Genomic DNA, 19,752 nt, shown 5'->3' on the forward strand with positions numbered 1-19,752 from the left:
GGGTTTTCCTCCAGGCGCTCCAGTTTCCTGCTACAGTCCTGAGACGTACCCGCAGGAGAACTGACTTCTGGGAACATTGGTCCTGGAGTGAGTGTGTGCGTGTCTGTGTGTGTCTGCCCTGCGATGGACTGGTGTCCTGCCCAGGGTGTACCCTGTCTCGGGCCTGTTGTTAGCTGGGATAGGCTCCGGCTTCTCTGGGACCCTGTACTGGATAAAATAGTTGGAGAACGGATGAACAAATGATTCCAGAAACCAGGGAAAACCCAGATAATGAGGTGGGGTGCACTTACTGCAAAAGCAAAGTGGTCTCGAGCGCTGTACTGTCACACGTTATATTATGAGAATTTCAGCATAGTAAACAAATGTGTGAAATAAAAACCCCATGAGCTATGTGTTCGTGAAGTGCGTGGTCTGCTCTGAAAAATGGGCAGGGCAGGGTGTCTTAACACATGCTTACCACAACCATGACTCATGGCTGAAAAGGCCTCAGCGCTCATTCGTCATGTTCGTACAGCTCGGTGTGGGGGCCGGCCTGCCCAGCTGGAAAGGAGACCGGCTGGTGTTGCAGATACTGCCTGGACGGGACAGCAGCCTGGCACCGCCTGGCACCCTCAAGCACACAGCGGCAATTAGGACATCAATTAATCGAGTCAGCTGCAGCTGTTTTTGGAAAGTGGGAGCGAGCTGGAACACCAGGAGAAAACCCATATGGCTATACACGGAGAAGATGTACGCGTGAACTCCACACGGAAGATCCCATAATCAGGAAGCAGACCGGGATATGAGAGCCCTGGGGTAGAAGCAGGTACTGTGTTTTTATTCCAGTGGTCCAAGATCTCGACACTTGGGTTGGTACGTTCGGGAAGAGAACCCGAGCACAGCAGGAGCAGGCTTGTCTGGCTTGCTAACGCATTTCCATAAAGCAGTGAAATTCCAAAAACCGAGCCTGATGAGGACATAGGACCCCGGAAGGCCGAAATGATTTCTTATTTTTAAGTCGGCTTAGTTTGCCACTTGTAATTTTGTGCGATACTAAGCAATATCTGTTCGCTTTCAATTTCATAAACGCTGTGCGCAGACCGTAAGCACGGACGCAGTACTCGGGCTCCATCTAGTGGGCAACATTGTAATAGTAAATATTGTCTGTTATACAGTACTTCACTTTCTAAAGCTCCTTTAAAAGTAGCATTCCAAAGCGCTTTACAGTAGGTACCAAAACAGTTAAAAGAAAAGAAAACTATTAGAGGAACACAAATGACAAAATAATCACCTATAAGAAAGATACGTGATTAGAAGAAATGCAGCAGAAGATATATGGTCATTGGAAAATGGAGAAGAAGAACTTAAATTAAGTAAAGGCCTTTCTGTAAAGAAATGTTTTGAGTGTAGCTTTAAATGCACTCAGGGAAGGTGACCCTCTGATAGAGGATAAAATTCCAGATCTTTGGAGTGTAGCAGGAGAAGGCCCTGTCGGCCTCCGAATGTAGACAAGCTTGCAGTACAAGAGCAGATCAGAATTAGCTGAACAAAGGCTGCAAGGTGGGGAGTAGGATGATACTAAGTCAGACTAGTACTGAGGTCCCAACCCATGTAAGAATACTAATTCCTTACACTTATATAGCACTTTTCTGGACACTCCACTCAAATCTCTTTACAGGAAATGGGGTTCCCCTCCACCACCAACCGTGTGCAGCTCCACCTGGATGATGCTCCAGAACTCTCACCACACACCAGCTCTCAGTGGGGAGGAGAGCAGAGTGATGAAGCCAGCTCAGAGATGGGGATTATTAGGAGGCCATGATAGGTAAGGGATAATGGGAAATTTGGCCAGGACACCAGGGAAACACGCACTACTCTTTTCAAGAAATGACGTGGGATTTTTAATGACCACAGAGAGTCAGGACCTTGGTTTTACGTCTCATCCAAAGGACGGCGTCTTTTTTACAGTATAGTGTCCCCATCACTGTACTGGGGCATTAGGACCCACACAGACCGCAGGGTGAGCGCCCCCTACTGGTCCCACTAACACCTCTTCCAACAGCAACCTTAGCTTTCCCAGGAGTCTCCCATCCAGGTACTGACCAGACTCACACCTGCCGAGCTCCAGTGGGGCTGCCAGCTGTGAGCCGCAGGCTGATATGGCTGCTGGCGTCGAGCCTGTAGGTGTGTATGTCACGGGAGTCAGAACCAGCTATGCGAGACGGTGTCATCCGGAAGTGACTGGAGGAGGACATCAGGGAAGACACAGCAGGATCGGGTCGGGTAGAAACACAGGGGGTGATGTCGGCCATGATCTGGTGCACGGGGGGGGGGACGCAGGCGAACAAGTCCAAAAGGAAGTCCAATGGGGGAAACCAGGGCGCAGCTCAAGGTCCAGGTGCCAGGAGATGTAGGATGTAGGAATACGGATAGATCTCAAGGAATACGCATCATCTGCATAACAAAACTCTCCTACTTTAGTATATTGCTGAGTGTAATTGAACAAGGTCAGTAGTACCCACTACCATGGCTCAGCTCTTGAGTCTGCTGACACAGACAGCTCTTTGTATTCCAGTACCTGGTCAGTACAGGGAAGGAAAACCCCCAGGGAAACCAGATGGCTACTGTGATGTTGATGGACTAGTAGTTGGCTCTCTTCCCTCTGAACTATTTAATATACATAACATTTTCTATCCACTTCATCTAATTCAGGGTCACTAGGGAGTGGGGCCTATTCCTGCAAGTGTCAGGGAGCTCGCTCGGACACCGCCCTCCCTGCGCGTAGCAGGGACCTCAGCTGCCTGGGCTGGGGGAGGTCTCCTTTAGCTCAGGCGGCTGGTTCCCTGTTGCGTTACGCCGGAGACCCGGGTTCGTGCCCCAGGTGTGGTGGGACGAACCGGTGGGGTGGAGCGGTGAGGGCACGAGCCCGTGCGGAGCCGTGACGGTCACACAAGCAACAGGCACAAGGCAGACTCCCACCCTGAATGGGACACTAGTTCATCGCAGGACACACACTCCCAACAGAGGCAAGTGGTCCCAGAAGCCAGTGAACCTCATCTTCGGACCCACACAAACAGGGAGAACATACAAACTCCACGCAGACAGCACCCCAGGTCTGGAATTGAACCTGGGACCCTGACGCTGTGAGGCAGCAATTCTAACCACTGTGCCTCCCTCCTTCTGAACACCAACATTTCCAAAACTAAGGCTCCAATAATGGGAACACTGTGCACTTTTTTGGGATGAGATGTCATGCCAGAGTTCTGACTGCCTGATCAGAGAAAGTGTCTTTATTATCCCTTGGGGGGGGGGGGGGGACAAGTTGTTTTACAGCAGCAGTGTTGGTTTGCAGATGGGGAGAAAAATAAAAGACAGGAACAATGATATCTATACATATTTACACAGGAGGTCAAGTGTTAAGTAAGGATAAGGCTACAGGTATGAATGAGAACTTGAGTCTGTTGGTTTTGGAGTTGGGGAGTCGCTATCTGCGTTCTGGTGGGAGTAACGGGAAATGATTAAACAAGGGCTGTGAAGGATCGTCACAGATGGATTTTGCTTTATGTAAAACATGTGGATGGCAGATGGAGCAGCACCAGTGACCTTCTGACACGTTTTAGCCAGCAGCCATATCACCCTTCAACTCACAACTGGCAACCCACTGAAGCTCAGCAGGTGTGAGCCTGGTCGGTACCTGGATGGGAGACTCCTGGGAAAAATTAAGATTGCTGCTGGAAGAGGTGTTAGTGGGACCGGCAGGGGGCATGCACCCTGCGGTCTGTGTGGGTCCTAATGCCCCAGTATAGTGACAGGGACACTATACTGTAAACAAGCGCCGTCCTTCGGATGAGACGTAAATCTGAGGTCCTGACTCTCTGTGGTCATTAAAAATCCCAGGGCATTTCTCGAAAAGAATAGGGATGTAACCCTGGCGTCCTGGCCAAATTTCCCATTGGCCCTTACCAATCATGGCCTCCTAATAATCCCCATTTCAGAACTGGCTTCATCACTCTGCTCTCCTCCCCACTGATAGCTGCTGTGTGGTGAGCGTTCTGGTGCACTATGGCTGCTGTTGCATCATCCAGGTGGGGCTGCACACTGGTGGTGATCGTGGGATTCCCCATTACCTGTAAAACACTTTGAGTGGAGTGTCCAGAAAAGCGCTATATAAGTGTAAAGAATTATTATTATTATTATTATTATGTTTTCACCAGGCTGCCCAGTTTGTTCTCTCAGATTCAGGTCGCCAAACCAGCAGATCAGGGTAAAAGTTAGAACGGATTCAAGGAAGGACCGGTAGAACAAAACCTACAATGAATCATCTTGACTGTTCGCCTGCCCACTTGATATCTCACGGAACAGGCTGTAAGACTACAGGTGTTGACCCCAGAGTCCTAGATGAACTACGCCCCAAGCGTTTTAACAGATCTTAGCCGCTGTGCAGTGGGGCTGCTGGCTGTGTGTCTCCCAGGTGCTGGTGGGTGAAGAAAGATTCTTGCATATACAGAAAGCACTTTGGGATCCTTTAGAATTGAGATTGCTCTATAAATGACAGTGGGTGTCAGAGGTATATACTGTACGCAATTGCTCTTTTTGTCACGGGGATTGGGAATATGTGCAAAACTGATAATTTCGCATGGCACGGGCAAACCGGCGAAATCCGCCAAAGCGAACCCAGACAGCTGTTAGGACGTGCAGCATTTACCTGCCATGCACAGAGCACGCAGTTTCACGGTTTGTCTTTTGACAGTTTGACACCTACAAAAATCGCAGCGCTAATGCCTCCCACACCTATATTTTTTTAAAGCGAGACGATGTGCCGTGCTCCGTTCACTGCGCTGTGACAGCGGCGGGCGTTCGAGAAAACAGGATGTGATCTTTTTTAAAAAAAAAACACACACGATCTCTTCTGACTGAGCAGCCAGGACGCTGTGAGAATTTCCTCCCCGACCAGAGTTAAGGAGTAGTGTTTTGCATGATGGAAGGATGACTCTCGCTGTGTGCGTTTTGGTTTTCGGCACCCTCTATTCAGGTAAAGATGGACGACGTCGTCGAGCCGAGCAGGTGGCAGTCTTTAGGAAACCGCTTAACGCAGGGCCCGCCTCGAGAGGGGGGCTAATTTCTTTAGTAACTGCGGTTTGTAATGACGGTATCAAAGTTTGCTATGTCTGGAGTGAAAGGATTTGGGACCTTTCGGGGGTATGTTTCTTCTCCTTACCTTTTCATTTGTTTTTAGTTCTTGAAAAAAAAAATTCGGACGAAATGTTAGGAAAATCCAAACGGAAAAAAAAACGGTTTACGTTTTCTGGATGACCTTTCAAGCTGACAAATAAGTTGACAGTAGTTTTACAGTACACTAGGTGTCTCATTTCAGAGGGGGAAAAAAATGAAACCTGAGCTCGTATTTGGGGAACTAAGAGATTGATCTAGTTCCCAGTTGCTAAATACCGTGTCTCAAAATGTCACACGAGACTCTTTCTGCAGAGATTTAGAACAGTTGCCGACGTGTCTCCTTTGAGAATATTTCTTTCTCCTCCCAGAAATGTACAAAATCCAGCGACACAAATTTCGGAGCGCTCAAGACCGAGTCCGCTCCTCTTCGGTTTTTTTTTTCCCATGTAGACGCTTTTAATACGGATGATTAAAAAAAAAGACCAATCCCATGAATTCTGGTGAATTCTGTTCCTTCGTTTGTTTCGATTCAAGCACAGCTCATCGCGAAAAGAAAGAAAACTTAGCCTGACCTCTGACTCTGACACCTCCTGCATGTCTCAGACTGCCGTTTTCACAGCCTGAAGACAAGGCCGACATTACAGTCTGAGTTGCGTTTTGAAATACTGGGAAAATGCAGACCGTGTTAAACATCCTAATCCAAAATCTGAGGCCTCAGAGAAGATTCCACTTTCTGGCAGGTATTGCTGCTTTATTACTGTCACCCAGCTCATAAAAGCCATGTACAATAATGTTGTAACACAACGGGGTTCAGGCGGGCGCCCTTGCCGCATTACGTCGGCCCCGCACCGTCGGGGGCTTGAACCCGGGACTCCCGCGTCACTCGACAGGGACCCAGCCCAGTGAGCTAAAGAGAGATCTCCCCGTTGCGTTACAATATCATAAGTGTTTGATGAAGGTCCAATATTATGCCATGACTAGGCACTACAGGAAGGTCAAATGATGGAAGGATGGCCATGTTGTGTGGACAGCTGTGCAGATTTTTTTATTTCCATACATTTTATCTGATATTTATTGTTGTATGTATGTAGGCCACAACATACATAGATAGATATATAACAACATATATAGATAGGAATATATATAAATTGTATATGGACTGCAGCACGTCATTCCACATAAAGGCTTTGCACTGTGTTTTCCTGCTCGATATACCATAAAGGGTTTATTATTCAACACTTCTTCGTTTAGCTCAGCACGACAATGGCCTCAGCCCTTCAGAAATGAGCAATGTGGCTTACCACATTTCTCATTTCTCTTAAGTCGGGTTTTTGTTTTTGTTATTGACGACACCAAAGCTGCCAAAGGTTTGACGAAACACAAGAACAGTTTTCCCGTTTCAAAAAGTTAAAAAAATTCTTAAATCCCTGTCGATCGGTAACCTTGGGAAGAGTTGGGAAGCCAGGAAGTGTGGGGATGTGGTGTTGTCGTGGCTGCTGCTGTGCGATCGTTCACTGAAACCCGGAGAGGATATTCTGCGTTCAAGCTCATCACCAAACGTCTTAATTTCATCTCAGTAGGGCTGCTAAATTTGGAGGCCTAATTTCTGTCAGTTCCGCTACAGCCCTTGTTGGCCTAACAAGACGCGAGCGCTAACATACTGTAGCTTTTGTGTCGTTCTTTTCTTTTTTTTTGCCACACTTTGATCTTCAGTGCGGTCGAAGGTGGGCCACTCAAAACACATCTTTGTGTGCCCAGTCCTGGAGATAGACAGCTGCCCACTCCGTAACCCCACTCATTTATCAGCATTTACTGATTTATTTTGAAGATTCTTTCAGCAACGTGGACATTTTTCTGACAGCTGGATGCCAATTTAGGGCAGAGTTATTCTATGACACAAGCAAAGAACATTCTACAGTTTCCTCTATATAAGGGTGGCTCTGTGGCTAAGGATCTGTGCCTGTGATTGGAAGGTTGCTGGTTCAAATTCTGCAGCTGGTAGAGGAATCCTATTCTGCAAGGCCCTTAACCCCAACTGCTCCAGGGGTGCTGTACAGTGGCTGACCATGGACTCTGACCCCAGGCTCCTCTCCCTGTCTGTGTGTCTCATGGAGAGCAAGCTGGGGTCTGTGAAAAGATGAATTCCTAATGCAAGAAATTGTATAGGGCTAATAAAGCAACATAATTATTATTATCATTATTATACAGACTTCAGATTTATAGGCCTTTTCCTACTGCTGAGTATGGAGTAAAGTGCTTCTCTGTTGGCCTATCACTCCCACACAACCTTCTGAATTAATCATTGCAATATGCATATTGTAAGTAACTGAGAAGAAATATCTCTGTTGATTGTCTCAAAATGAAACAATTTGTTTGCACTCATTTCCTGTTTTTTTTTCTCTTTTGCATTTTAAAGTTCCCTGCTCTCAGCAGTTTTATTTCCTTTGATGATTTAAGTCGCCAGCAGACTGCCTCCTGTAATGATTTTGATTCAGACTGACATTAGGAAGGTATATTATGAGTAATCCTCCTGCAGAGATCAGCAGTTCTGTACATCTCTTATTTGGACCCTGTACCGTGCACGAGAGAGAGCCTTTAAAAAAAAAGTCACAATCTAATCTGACCGGGATACTCTCAAACCACCAACAGCCCACAATAAACGGTCTCCAGGGTGATCGTCTGCTTCAGGCCCTGCGTTCTGCATATGTTCATGCTTCAGAAACCGCTGTGCTTTTCTGTTTTTTCAGCTCCTGAAACAAAAGTAAGGCCTCTTTTTGTAAGGTTAGATCTCACTAAAAATGCAGATAGCTGTCTATAATTGTCACGGTCCACGAGAGACTTCCGGCTCCCTCTAACACACGTTAATAAAGTTTATTGAATAACCCTGGAGGAGGGGGTAGCTCTCAGCCGTGGACTCCCGGAGGTTTCCTGACAGATAAATGAGGTTTTTCCTCCCCGCTGTGCTGTGCAGCTTATTCTACGTGTGGTACTATCTTGGTTGACATCTTACCCCTAGAGGGCGCTCTACTTCATTCCTGTTCCTAGTTCCTTGTGATTATTCATGTTCTTCCGGTGTGTCTGGTTTCCATTTCCTATTTAGTCCCTGTGTCTCCAGTGTTCCTGGCTCAGCATTAGGGTACAAATGTCGCGAGGCCCGCCTAGCACCAGGTCACCCCACGTCCGTGTCCTGAGGGCATAGGCCTCATCCCCCGACACCACCTGACTCCTGACCCCTGAGCCCGGAGCAAACCTCTGTGTTTGTCCCGCTTTTGCCATTATACATAGTGTCTCTACTGCTCTTCTGTTCCTTTCCGTTGTCTGTGACAATGATTCTATGTGGAACGTGAGTGAGAGAGAAAATGTGTTTGTTTTTTTCTTGTTCTCCCACAGCGGAGGCCACTGCTGAGCTTGGGGTGCCTGTGTATGGAAAGGAAGGGGCGTCCGTTGAACTCCTCGGGCCCGCGGTGGACAGGGCCAGTATGAAAGAGTTCCACTGGTATTTCATTACAGACAAAAAAGTCCGCGCTGTAAAATACAGCAATGGAGAAACTGCAATCCTTCCTCTTTTGAAAAAAAAGTATACCTTCAATAATGAATCCCTGTCGCTTACTTTGCATGATTTATCCTCCAAAGACACTGGTGACTACAGAGCTGAGAAGACGGATTTACATGGCAAACAGCACCTTCTAGTGATGTACAGCCTGCAGGTGAAAGGTATACCTGGCTTGAATGTTTTGCCATTCGAAAAACTACAGTTGTGGGTCCAAGCAATGTCCTAGCTAATTCACTGACCTTGGTAATGTGATTACAACTGAGGGTCAGCTTCCATCTTAGACTGGGAGCTGCACTCTCTGCTGCTTGGTGCACGATTTGTGCCCATCGGCTTCCCCTTGCTGTCTTGCAGTGCTGGGGGGGGGGCCCCCTGGGTCAGTGCCTGGGGTGCTATCTGTATGGAGTCTGCATGTTCTCCCCGTGCTCGCATGGGTTTTTTTCAGGGTGCTCCTCCTTCTCGTTGGGAGAGAGTTTCAGGGAGCGGGAGAAAAAAACAAACAAACACAAGCCAGAGATTGCACATGATGAAAATGCCCTTGACTTCTCGTCTCGCTCCGAAATTTCAGCTCCGGTTCCAGCACCCGTGATCCGAGCGTCCAGCACTCTCACGCCCCGGGGGGGCTGCCTCCTCACGCTGAACTGCTCCGCGGAGGGCGGGAAGGAGGTGACGCTGACCTGGAGGTGGCTGGATGACCGGATCCCGAGGGAGTCCACCAATGAGACGCTGGTGTTGCTCCTTTCTCCCGGGATCGACTCCTTCAACTGCTCAGCGAACAACACCGTCAGCACGCGCTCCTCCGTTATCGCCAGGGAACAGTTTGAGTGCGCCGGGCAAAATCTAGGTTGGTCCGGTCAAGCCAGCTCTGAGTGCGCCAACGGCCTCAGAGTCCGAATTCCCAGAACCCTCTGAAAAACCGTTTCAGCCTCCTCAGTAGTTGGTGTTTGACGGTTGGTGTTTGACAGTGTGAGACCCTGTGGGCGATTGCTGGTGGGGGGGCGCTCTTTAGCAGAAAGGTCACTCGCTCCGTTTCCAGAGCCAGGAGCCTGGAGGTTGACGTCAGAGCCTGCTGCTGTAGGCGGAAAGACGCCAGGCTTTCTCACGCGCAGGGGTGTCCACACTTACGCTACAGAAGGGGAATAAAGAACAAAAGCCCTGGTGTGAGAGTGTGTGTGTCTGTACTTGTGTCCTCCCTGCGATGGACCGGCATCCCCTCTAGCGTGTGTCCTGCCTTGCTCCCTTTGCATGCTGGGATAGGCTGCGTCTCCCCGGCGACCCCGAATTGGAGGAAGGTGTTAGAAAATGGATGGATGGAATGTCAACCCTGAAACCGACTGCAGAAGCAGCGATTCCAGTAATGATATCTGATGTTTCTCAGAACAGTGATAAAGAGTAGGTTTTGTACCAACTCATGCGACCAGATCTCAGTAAGGTCACTGTAATGATATCTCCATTACCTGTAAGGAGCTTTGAGTGGAGCGTTCAGAAAAGCTATACGAGTGTAAGGATTTGCCAGGATTTGGCAGTGGTAGTGAACAGTGGAAAGGACACCCTCTGGAGGGTGAGGAATATGGGGGGTGTTTAAAGGCATGGAGATCATAGACAAGGGATCGGGTAGCCTGGTCCTGTCCATTATTAAAGACAGCTGTTACCTCAGAGAGCTGTGGAGAGAAGGGATGGAGGAGGCAGAAAATCTGTGGAAAACAGAGGGCATAAAACAGTGCCTCAGAACCCTGTGATGTAAAGAAAAGTGGCTTTTTTCATGCTTGGAAGCGATTTAAAAGGACGTGAGCTGAGGCACCCGAGCAAATGTAATTCTATAGGCTTTGCACTCTTATCTAGCTGGGTCCATATATATTGTTTTGGGTATATATAATATTATACAGGATATCTTTTGTAATTTTCTTTATTTGTGAAAAGAAATGTAAGTGTAAGGATTACAGCCGTACCTCTTTTAACGAACGGTATTCATTCACAGCCTTCCGTACAGCGAAAATTCGTACAAAGGGGGAAAAAAAATATTTATATTAATTCTTATAGGAAAAAAATTACAATCCATTCCGGACCCCAAAAATGTCACCCCTCCTTCTACTTTTTGTCACCAATAAAAATGACGAAAGAAACAATAACGACTGACATTCATACTGTGGTTTGTCTTTTTAGTCAGGCATCATTAATCACACCTCCGTACAGTGCCGTACCGTAACCAGTTCGTTTGCTTTCTGTGTGGTACCACACACACTCCATTTCCAATTTTCTTTAACACCGTTTAGGGTCCACGATAAAGTCCGAACCCCAGATATTGTCACGAAAGGAGCGCGCACAACAGCGAACAACGCACGAAGAAAGACGCGGTGAACGGCTTCACTCCGCGGGCTCGGTGCTCGGTGCTCGCTGTCGCCCGTACTAGTTACCGTTAGAGGAATGTGAAGCGGCCTTTCTATATGAAACGAGTCGTACGACGCCTCCGCGCCTCGAACTTTTTCGTCGAATCGCTTCTTCGTAGCTGCGCAGTTGGCTTTCGGTGTACGAAACGTCTGTACCAAACTCACCTGCTTCGTAGTGTCGAATTTTTCATAAATAAACATTCGGAAAAAGAGGTACGCTTGTATTTGTTTATGTATCGGTGTGCGGTCAATTGTCGTACTGCCATTTGCAAAGACATTGTTCGCTGACTGAGAAACAGGATAAGAAGCCATCTCCTTTTTAATATTTTTCTTTTTCCTGTGGGGATTTTTTTTCCAGAATTGAGCGCAGTCATCGGGAGTTCCGCCCTGCTCCTGATCTTGTTGCTGGCAGTCTCCGGGGTTTTTTACGGCAGAAAGGTGTGCAAAAAGCAAGACAGAGGTAACAGGTTTGTTTTTTTCCCCTCGTTGCTTGACAGTGCTTCTGCCGGCTGGAGATTTCCCTCCCATCCTTCATCTTTCATTTTCTGCTCGGTGTCACCTGCGTAGGGAGGGATCTGAGCCTGTCGCTTCTGCAGATCATCAGAGATACTTCTGATTTCCGTCTTTTTGAAAGGCTTTTGCCCAGGATTTCTTGGCACGACGTGTCCATCGTCAGGAGCTCTGCCTCACGGCTGACGAACATTGTTACGGGAAACTGGGCCTGTACCGAGGGGCATAAGAACATTTAAAAAATTACAAACAAGAGGAGGGATTTCAGTCCGTCTAGCTTGTTTGGTCGTTAGTAATTAGCTGATGCAAGAATCTCATCAGGGCCTTTCTTGAAAGAAAGGAGATCTGCTTCAATAACTGTGGCTGGGTAGCTTGTGCCAGACTCCCATTACCCCTTTTCTCTGTTTATTTTACCCCCTTCATCTCAATTTAAAGGCACCTCCCTGTAATTTCTCGAGTTTGTCATTTCACTGTTGAGGAAAACAAGCGTAGCACTCCAGGGTTCATGTGGGTATGCGTCCTCGCCTCTGCTGCCTCAGGTCAGCCCCCCACTGTTGGGGACTCAAACCCAGGCCTCCGGCAGCACTCAACAGGGACCCAGCCTCTGGAGCCAAAGGGAAATCTCTCGTCAGCCCAGCAGCTGCGGTTCCTGCTATCCACGGGGAAGGGCGGTGACGTCACCGCGCTGGCAAACCGGCTCTCACCACCAATGCTGGCCGTATGCGTTACACAAGGTTTTTCACCCTGGCATTCTGCCTCTGAGCTTGAATTTGCTGAATTAAAGGTTCTGGACTTAGAGCAGGGACAGACGTGAAGCTCACCTGTAGTTGATCATGTAAAACAGGACTGGAACATGAATGGTGGTGCAGTGGCTGGCATTGGTCTGGGGCCCTGGGTTCAATTCCAGACCCGGGCAGCTATATACAGCATGTGGGTCTTGTATGTTCCCCTCTCTAGTTCTGTGGGTTCCCTCCCACAGTCCAAAGACATAGTAGAGGGTTAATTTGCTTCTATAAAATCGGGTTGAAGACGTTCAAGTAGCTCCACCGTGACCCTGTATTGGATAAAGCAATTTGGAAATGGATGGATGAATGCCACTGCAGAAGCTGCGATTCGAGAAATGGTATCTAATGTTTCTCAGAATAGGGAAGAATAGAAAGGTGTCGAAGTATTGTGTTGTGCCAACTCATGTGACCTGATCTCCATGAGGTCAAATAATGAAACCAAAGTATCAGTGAGCGTTCGGTTGCCATGGATGTGTGATCGGTTGCCATTGATATGTGTTTGGTTGCCATGGATGTGTGATCACTTGCAAAGGATGCGTGTTCGGTCCCCATGTATGTGTGATCAGTTGCCATGGATGTGTGTTTGGTTGCCATGGATGTGTGATCACTTGCAAAGGACGCGTGTTCAGTCCCCATGTATATGTATTCGGTTGCCATGGGTGTGTGTTCGGTTGCCATGGATATGCTGGATGGGCCCAAGGCTTACACAGACTAGAAGAAACGTGCCTGCCCGAGCGATGTCACCAGTGGGTAATTTCTTTATAGATACCGTTTACGAGAACGTGAATAAGGAGGAGGTGAGCAGCAAGGCCCCAGTGCTCACCCTCTATGACACCGTGGACCCCCGCATCTGCACCAGAGACCTCACGCCCGGCGTGACCACGCTGTACGCCACGGCCGACACGGTCACCAAGTTCAACAACTTCAAGGAGTTCACCAACAAGAAGAGCCCCACCTACTCGGTGGTGAACCACAACGCCTGCGTCCCACCCTTGAACCCGGAGAGCATCTACGCCACCGTCCAAGCCCCGGCTTCGGACATCACCTACAAGCGACTGTCCTGAGCCGGAGGGACGGCCGCAAGCGGACACTAGACCCATCCGAGCATGAATTTGACGCTGATATAAATAAATATATATAAAGGTGGTAGTGGGGCCAGCAGGGGGCGCTCACCCCGCGGTCCATGTGGGTCCTAATGCCCCAGTTTTGTGATGGGGACACTATACTGTAAACTGGCGCCGTCCTTCGGATGAGACGGAAAACCGAGGTCCTGACTCTCTGTGGTCATTAAAAATCCCAGGGCGTTTCTCAAAAAGAGTAGGGGTGTAACCCCAGCGTCCTGGTCAAATTTCCCCCTGGCCTTTACCAATCATGGCCTCCTAATAATCCCCATCTATGAACTGGCTTCATCACTCTGCTCTCCTCCCCACTGAGAGCTGGTGTGTGGTGAGCGTTCTGGCGCACTATGGCTGCCGTTGCATCATCCAGGTGGGGCTGCACATTGGTGGGGGTGGAGGGGATCCCCATTACCTGTAAAGCGCTTTGAGTGGAGTGTCCAGAAAAGCGCTATATAAGTGTAAGCAATTATTATTATTATTATTATTATAAATCCCTCGCAGTGCTTTTCCTTTTAGCACAGCATAGATGGATCCATTCCTGGTATGAAATGCCTCTTGTAGGAAAACCCTTCCAAAACTATTAAGATGTTCAAAGACCTTAATAAGCTACTTTCCCCCCCCCAGCACATAGTCCCATAACAGGGAGAAAGTCATTACCCATGCTCTTCTTTCAAGAAGCACAACCCTTCTCCAGCCAAACACCACTTTGTTTCCTGCTTCACAAGCTCTGCCTCTTACCATCCTCCCACCTACAGTACATCATCCGGCGCTCTGGGCTGCCTGCCTGGGGATCTTTTTCAGTGCAAACCGAAGAGTTCTGTCCTCTTTGACTGTCATTTGTTTTGTCACTGTCTGTTGCGTTACAGTTTCTGTGTGCAGAACCAGTGCTGGAATTTTCCAAATGCCTACTGAGGGAATGGGTCTCGTTCCCTTCCGGAAATTGACATACACTCTGTTGTTTAAAATACATTGCATGTTTATTAGCGTCGGCCCTCTGATGTCCTTTTTTGCTTTGATATAGTAATCCAAACAGTTTAAAGGACTAACTTGAGAAAAGTTTGCACTGGGTTGTTAGTGTTCTGCATTGCCCTTTTCACACTAAGGTTAGGGTACTAGGGTTAGGTTACTATCATTAGGGTTAGGGTACTGGGTTCAGGATTATGGTACTATGTGTTTATAATTTAGGGTTAGGATACTAGGATTAGGGCTAGGTACTATAACTCGGGTAAGGATAGTAAAATGAGGGTTAGGGAACAAGGATTAGGATTAAGTACTATAATTAGGGTTAGGGTTCTGAGATTAGGATTAGGTACTATGACTAGGATTAGGATAGTAGGGTGATTTTTAGGGAACAAGAATTAGGATTAGGTACTATAAGTAGGGTTGTGGTTTGAATACTAAGATTAGGATTAGGTACAAAAATTGGGGTCAGAAAACTAAGATTAGAATTTGGTACTATAATTAGAGTTAGGGTACTAGGAATAGGATTAGGTACTATGATTAGGCTTAGGGTAGTAAAGTGAAGTTTAGTGTACTAGGATTAGGCCTAGGAACTATGTTTAGGGTTAGGGTAATAAAATGAGAGATAGGATTGGGATTAGGTATTATACTAAGGGTTAGGGTACTAGGATTAGGGTTAAGATTAGTGTAAGTGCCCGAATAGCTCAGTCAGTAGAGCATTAGACTTTTAATCTGAGGGTCCTGGGGTCAAGTCCCTGCTCGGGCGGTTGTGCTTGCCAGCAGCCGTATCACTCTACAACTCCCAGCTGGCAGTCCCACTGAAGCTCAGCAGGTGGGAGCCTGGTCAGTACCTGGATGGGAGACCTCCTGGGAAAAACTAAGATTGCTGCTGGAAGAGGTGTTAGTGGGGCCAGCAGGGGGGCGCTCACCCTGCGGTCTGTGTGGGTTCTAATGCTCCAGTATAGTGACGGGGACACTATACTGTAAACAGGTGCCGTCCTTCGGATGAGACGTAAAATCGAGGTCCTGACTCTCTGTGGTGGTGAAACCAGGGCGTTTCTCGAAAAGAGTAGGGGTGTAACCCCACCATCCTGGCTAAAATTTCCCATTGGCCCTTACCAATCATGGCCTGCTAATAATCTCCATCTATGAATTGGCTTCATCACTCTCCTCTCCTATAGCTGATGTCTGGTGAGCATTCTGGCGCACTATGGCTGCCGTCGCATCATCCAGGTGGATGGTGTACGTTGGGGGGGGGGAGTCTCCATTACCTGTAAAGTGCTTTGAGTGGACTGTCCAGAAAAGCGCTATATAAGTGTAAGCAATTATTATTATAATAGGGCAACAAGATCTGTAGTGTCAGTTAAAGGAATTAGCCACCAGAGGGCGCTGGTGAGACTCTCCAGATGCACGCAGGAACGCTTTAATATCACACAGGCACGAGGTAATTAAAGAACCGGTGTGAAGCCAAATTCCCGATATAGGGAATTCTAGAGTAATCAGTCCAGGTCGGCTTAGGGGGAGTCAGGTGGGTCAGCGAGAGACAGAGCTCAGGGGGAGCTAGACCACACCGGCCCGACGAGATCCTCGCTGTTACGGGGAGAGCAGGAACCCGAACAGTCCCGAACCCGAGAGCCGGTGTGGTCTGAGGAACATCAAGCACTGCAAAGCCCTAAAGTCTCTGCTAAATCTCTGTGTCTTGAAACAGAGTCAAATCATGGCTGACCTCCTATAGCTGGATCACCCCATAAAATACTGACATGAATTACAGAGTTTGTTAGGTGCTGTCCACGAGGCTGCAGTTGGCTTCTTACTCGCGTTTTTCGTTCCACCTTAAATGCTCCTGCTGTGATGTTATGTCACCTTTCGCCTCTAGGTGGCTCCCTACAGTCATTTAAAAATGTACTAATCCAGTTGGATTGCTGTACGTATCCTCAGTAAAGAGAGAATATGTAAGTAAATAGTAACTGTCCAAATTTGCATTTTGGTATGAAACACATTTCAGAAAAGCGATACCCAATTTTCAAAACACAAACTGGCATGTTAGCCATGAGTACCTAAGACAAAGGCAAAACGTGAATCCACCGGCACTTTCTGCATATTTACCACGACCTTGCCTTCTGATCATTAAAAGTCTCAAAATCTTGCAGTTTACGAGAAATTTTAATACACCAGTTTCAAATGGGGCATTTAGAACATGGCATGTGAGAATATATGGTTCACTGAGGATGAGCAGAGGGTGATCACACTTGGTGCTGTAAAACAAATCTTAGCCACGCTGCTCGCTGGAATGAATGAGTCATGAAGACGTGTAAAGGTTTTTTTTATGAATGAGAACGGTTGTGCCAGGCCATATTGATAAACTGTCGAACTGCCTTGTTTTAGAAAATGGGTGCCAAGAGCTTTGTCTGCAACTCTATTATCTCACGGCATAGATCTGAGTCTCGTTTTGTTTTTCAAGAATGTTACGGTGTGCTCTGAAAATTAAGTGGCCACGAGAGGGAGATAAAAACCATCCTTTCTGTGTCTCAGAGCGTTTTTTAACCTATTATTATTACTAATAATACTATTATTAGTATTATTATTCGTAGTAATAGTATTGTTGTTGGCGGTGATGATGATGATGACGACGATGATGATGCTGGAAATATTCCTGACACCGTTAGCTCATTTTCAAGGTTAGGATGATTGACACAATGACATCAGATCGATATTTTTTTTTGTCAAGGTATACGTGTAGTTTATCTAAAATAAATGTTTGCCAAGTAGTGGTCTCCGTTTCCCACATGAGCCTTTGCCCACAGAAATCGCTATAGACAAATGTAGACGTTCAAATTGCGTATTTCAAGACGCACGGTTGCACCCTGTTCTTCCACTTCCTAGCCCTGACGATTCCAGGAATGTCATCATCGTCATCGAGTTTACGAAACTTGTTTTCTCATTATATTTGTTTATTTTTTTATGCCAACGGCTTTCACGCGAAGCCGTCATTTGGGTTCAAAGTTACACAAAACAAAACTGAGTTATTTCACACCCTCCTCTCCCAAAAGACTCCCGTGAGCCTAAATCCCACACAAGAAATCGTGGAAGTGGTCGAGAAATTAGCGTTCACCATAATTCATCAACAGTGGCATATTTATACCGTTCGACAGACGTTAGTTGTCCGGGGGAACAGACCTGGTTCGCCTGTGTCTGCTGGTGTTTCACTGTCGATTCGGAGGATATCTCGGTGCCCCTGAGGGCTTTTAAAGACGACCAGCAGATCATCTCATGAGTCTTTATCAAAGGCTGGAAACATTCAGCTCCTTCAGTTTGTCCATGTACTGTAGGACACTGTTTCAAGCTCTGGGATGTACGGTATGTGGTTGCTATTCCCTGGATTGTATCAATAATCAATAATGTTTGAAAGTCTGGTGAGCAAATTTGCTTCACAATATTCGAAATGAGATCCGACTGGAGGGTTCCCCAAATTACCATAACGTGCTTTGATTCTGAGCTTTCAACTAGGTATTTTTTGTTGGCCGTCTTATCTGATTCCCCCACTTTGACTTGGAGATTTCAATAACTTGTCAACCGAATTTGTGTCCTATTCAAATTAAGCATGACCCATTTTGTGGCCAAAGCGTCCAAAATTTCATTTGTTCGCTACCCGCACGTAGTTTTCTGCACTTTAAATGTTTAATTTGCCCGGTCTTGGATTTTATCTTAATCTTTTTGAATTTCACTTGCTGCTTCTGTCGTGTTTGGTTATCATTCTATTTGGGTATTGACAATTTTAAGAGGATCTATCACAGAGCGGTGTAAAAGGGCTCCGACAGAACTGGTTCTGGGGTCCTCGGGTGTCTCACATGTCTGGCTTCAGTCAAGTTCTTATTTGCTGGCTAATTAGTGTCTGTTTTCTGTGTGTGGCCTATAGTTTCAAATTCGGTTTCAGCTCCTGAAATGCTGAATGGGGTTCGCCATTGTCATCAGCCTGAGATTCAGAATTTCTTTATCTAGGCTTGTCGATGGGGGAATGTAACTAATTGGGATTCTTCAGAAAGGAAAATGACTGCGAATTGTTGAAGTGTGTGATAGTCACACACATTCCCACATTCCCACCTGTGTCTGCTCTTTGTTAATTGATCACTCATGAAGAGCTGTTAAGTCAGACATTAGGAAGAAAAGTCCTTTCACAAGCCGAGCGGAGATTGCATCATGTTCTGTAGGCTGCAGCTTTTGATAAAAGGAGTCCGGTATTTTTAAAACCGAGGACCGCCTGCAGAAGCCGGTGAGCTAAACGCTAAATAAACAGGCAGATCAATTAAAAGGCATCCGTCAGTTCCACTGATCAACAACCCAACTGGAACCAAAAACCAATAAAGTCAGCGCTCGCCTGGGACCAGGGTTGGGAACCAGCGACCAAGAAGGCCAGCAGAAATGTTGGCGTAGGCAGTCAACAACAGTAATAATCTTCCTAATTGGGCAAGACTCCTTCCGCATTCCTACTCCGGGCAATTTGCGCGGCGTTCACGACGGGACACGCGTGTTGGCCCCGCACTTTCACGGGGCCATGGCCAGATCCATGTGCCTTAGGTCTCTGACGCGATTTCTGTGGGATTCGCCATGCTTTATAGTGAAGTTATGTCACCGAAAACACAAGGCGTTGCAGCATTAAAAAGAAGAGTTTCATCTGGGGGAAAAAAAAACATTTGGTTTAACACATGCCGATGGTGAAGCCTCGTGTGTCTGTAGCTGTTATGGATTTTGAAAAAGAAAGCACGTACAAGCATCCTTAATAAATGTTATGTCTAGTATCCCGTTTTATTTTCCAGATTGAACTCTTTTCATGCGCGTTGACACACACGCTAAATCGACAAGTATCGAGCCAACCCCGAAAACAATGTACTGTACGATCTCAAAGAAATCGTTTGCTTCTGTTTTTTTTTCGCTAGGGGAGGGAATAAAGAATATAATTTTTCATGCCGGTGTCAACTCCAGAGGCCGCGTTTCATAAAAGAAAGGGCGAGGGTTCTTTTTCCCCTTATAAAAAAATCGCCGTTTTGCGGCTGGTAGCTGTGCCGTGACAACAAAACCGCCCGAGGCGAACTCGGAACACATAGCTGGGGCACAGACACGCGTCTTCTCCTTCTGCAATACCGAATAACGCCTCTAGAAAGCACAATGAGCCCCCTTTTTTTTCTTGGAAAACACAAAACTGAGATTGAGAGAGAGAGAGGGAGACAGGGAGAGGGAGAAACAGAGCGCCAGCGAGCAGTTTCGCAGAGGCTGGGATTGGGGGAGTAGCGGAG

At 47.1% G+C, this 19,752-nt stretch overlaps 1 protein-coding gene across 3 annotated transcripts; it reads left to right on the forward strand.

Annotated features, from left to right (window-relative positions):
* Nucleotides 1–1,735: 1,735 nt before the first annotated feature.
* LOC148833698 (SLAM family member 9-like) lies at nucleotides 1,736–14,557 on the forward strand. Of its 3 annotated transcripts, none has more exons than XM_088917559.1 (5): nucleotides 1,736–1,804; nucleotides 8,542–8,865; nucleotides 9,270–9,545; nucleotides 11,447–11,548; nucleotides 13,149–14,557. In XM_088917559.1, exons 1-5 carry the CDS (start codon nucleotides 1,798–1,800, stop codon nucleotides 13,445–13,447), a joined length of 1,008 nt encoding a protein of 335 aa, XP_088773685.1. In that variant the 5' UTR covers nucleotides 1,736–1,797; the 3' UTR covers nucleotides 13,448–14,557. The 3 variants fall into 3 exon arrangements, with proteins under 3 accessions (XP_088773685.1, XP_088773684.1, XP_088773687.1); XM_088917558.1 differs by lacking the exon at nucleotides 1,736–1,804 and adding an exon at nucleotides 4,873–5,011; XM_088917561.1 differs by lacking the exon at nucleotides 1,736–1,804 and having other exon boundaries at nucleotides 8,587–8,647; nucleotides 8,785–8,865.
* Nucleotides 14,558–19,752: the final 5,195 nt, after the last annotated feature.

This window comes from Atractosteus spatula, chromosome 5 (genome assembly GCF_055471065.1).
Source record: "Atractosteus spatula isolate fAtrSpa1 chromosome 5, fAtrSpa1.hap1, whole genome shotgun sequence".
Taxonomy (NCBI): domain Eukaryota; kingdom Metazoa; phylum Chordata; class Actinopteri; order Semionotiformes; family Lepisosteidae; genus Atractosteus; species Atractosteus spatula.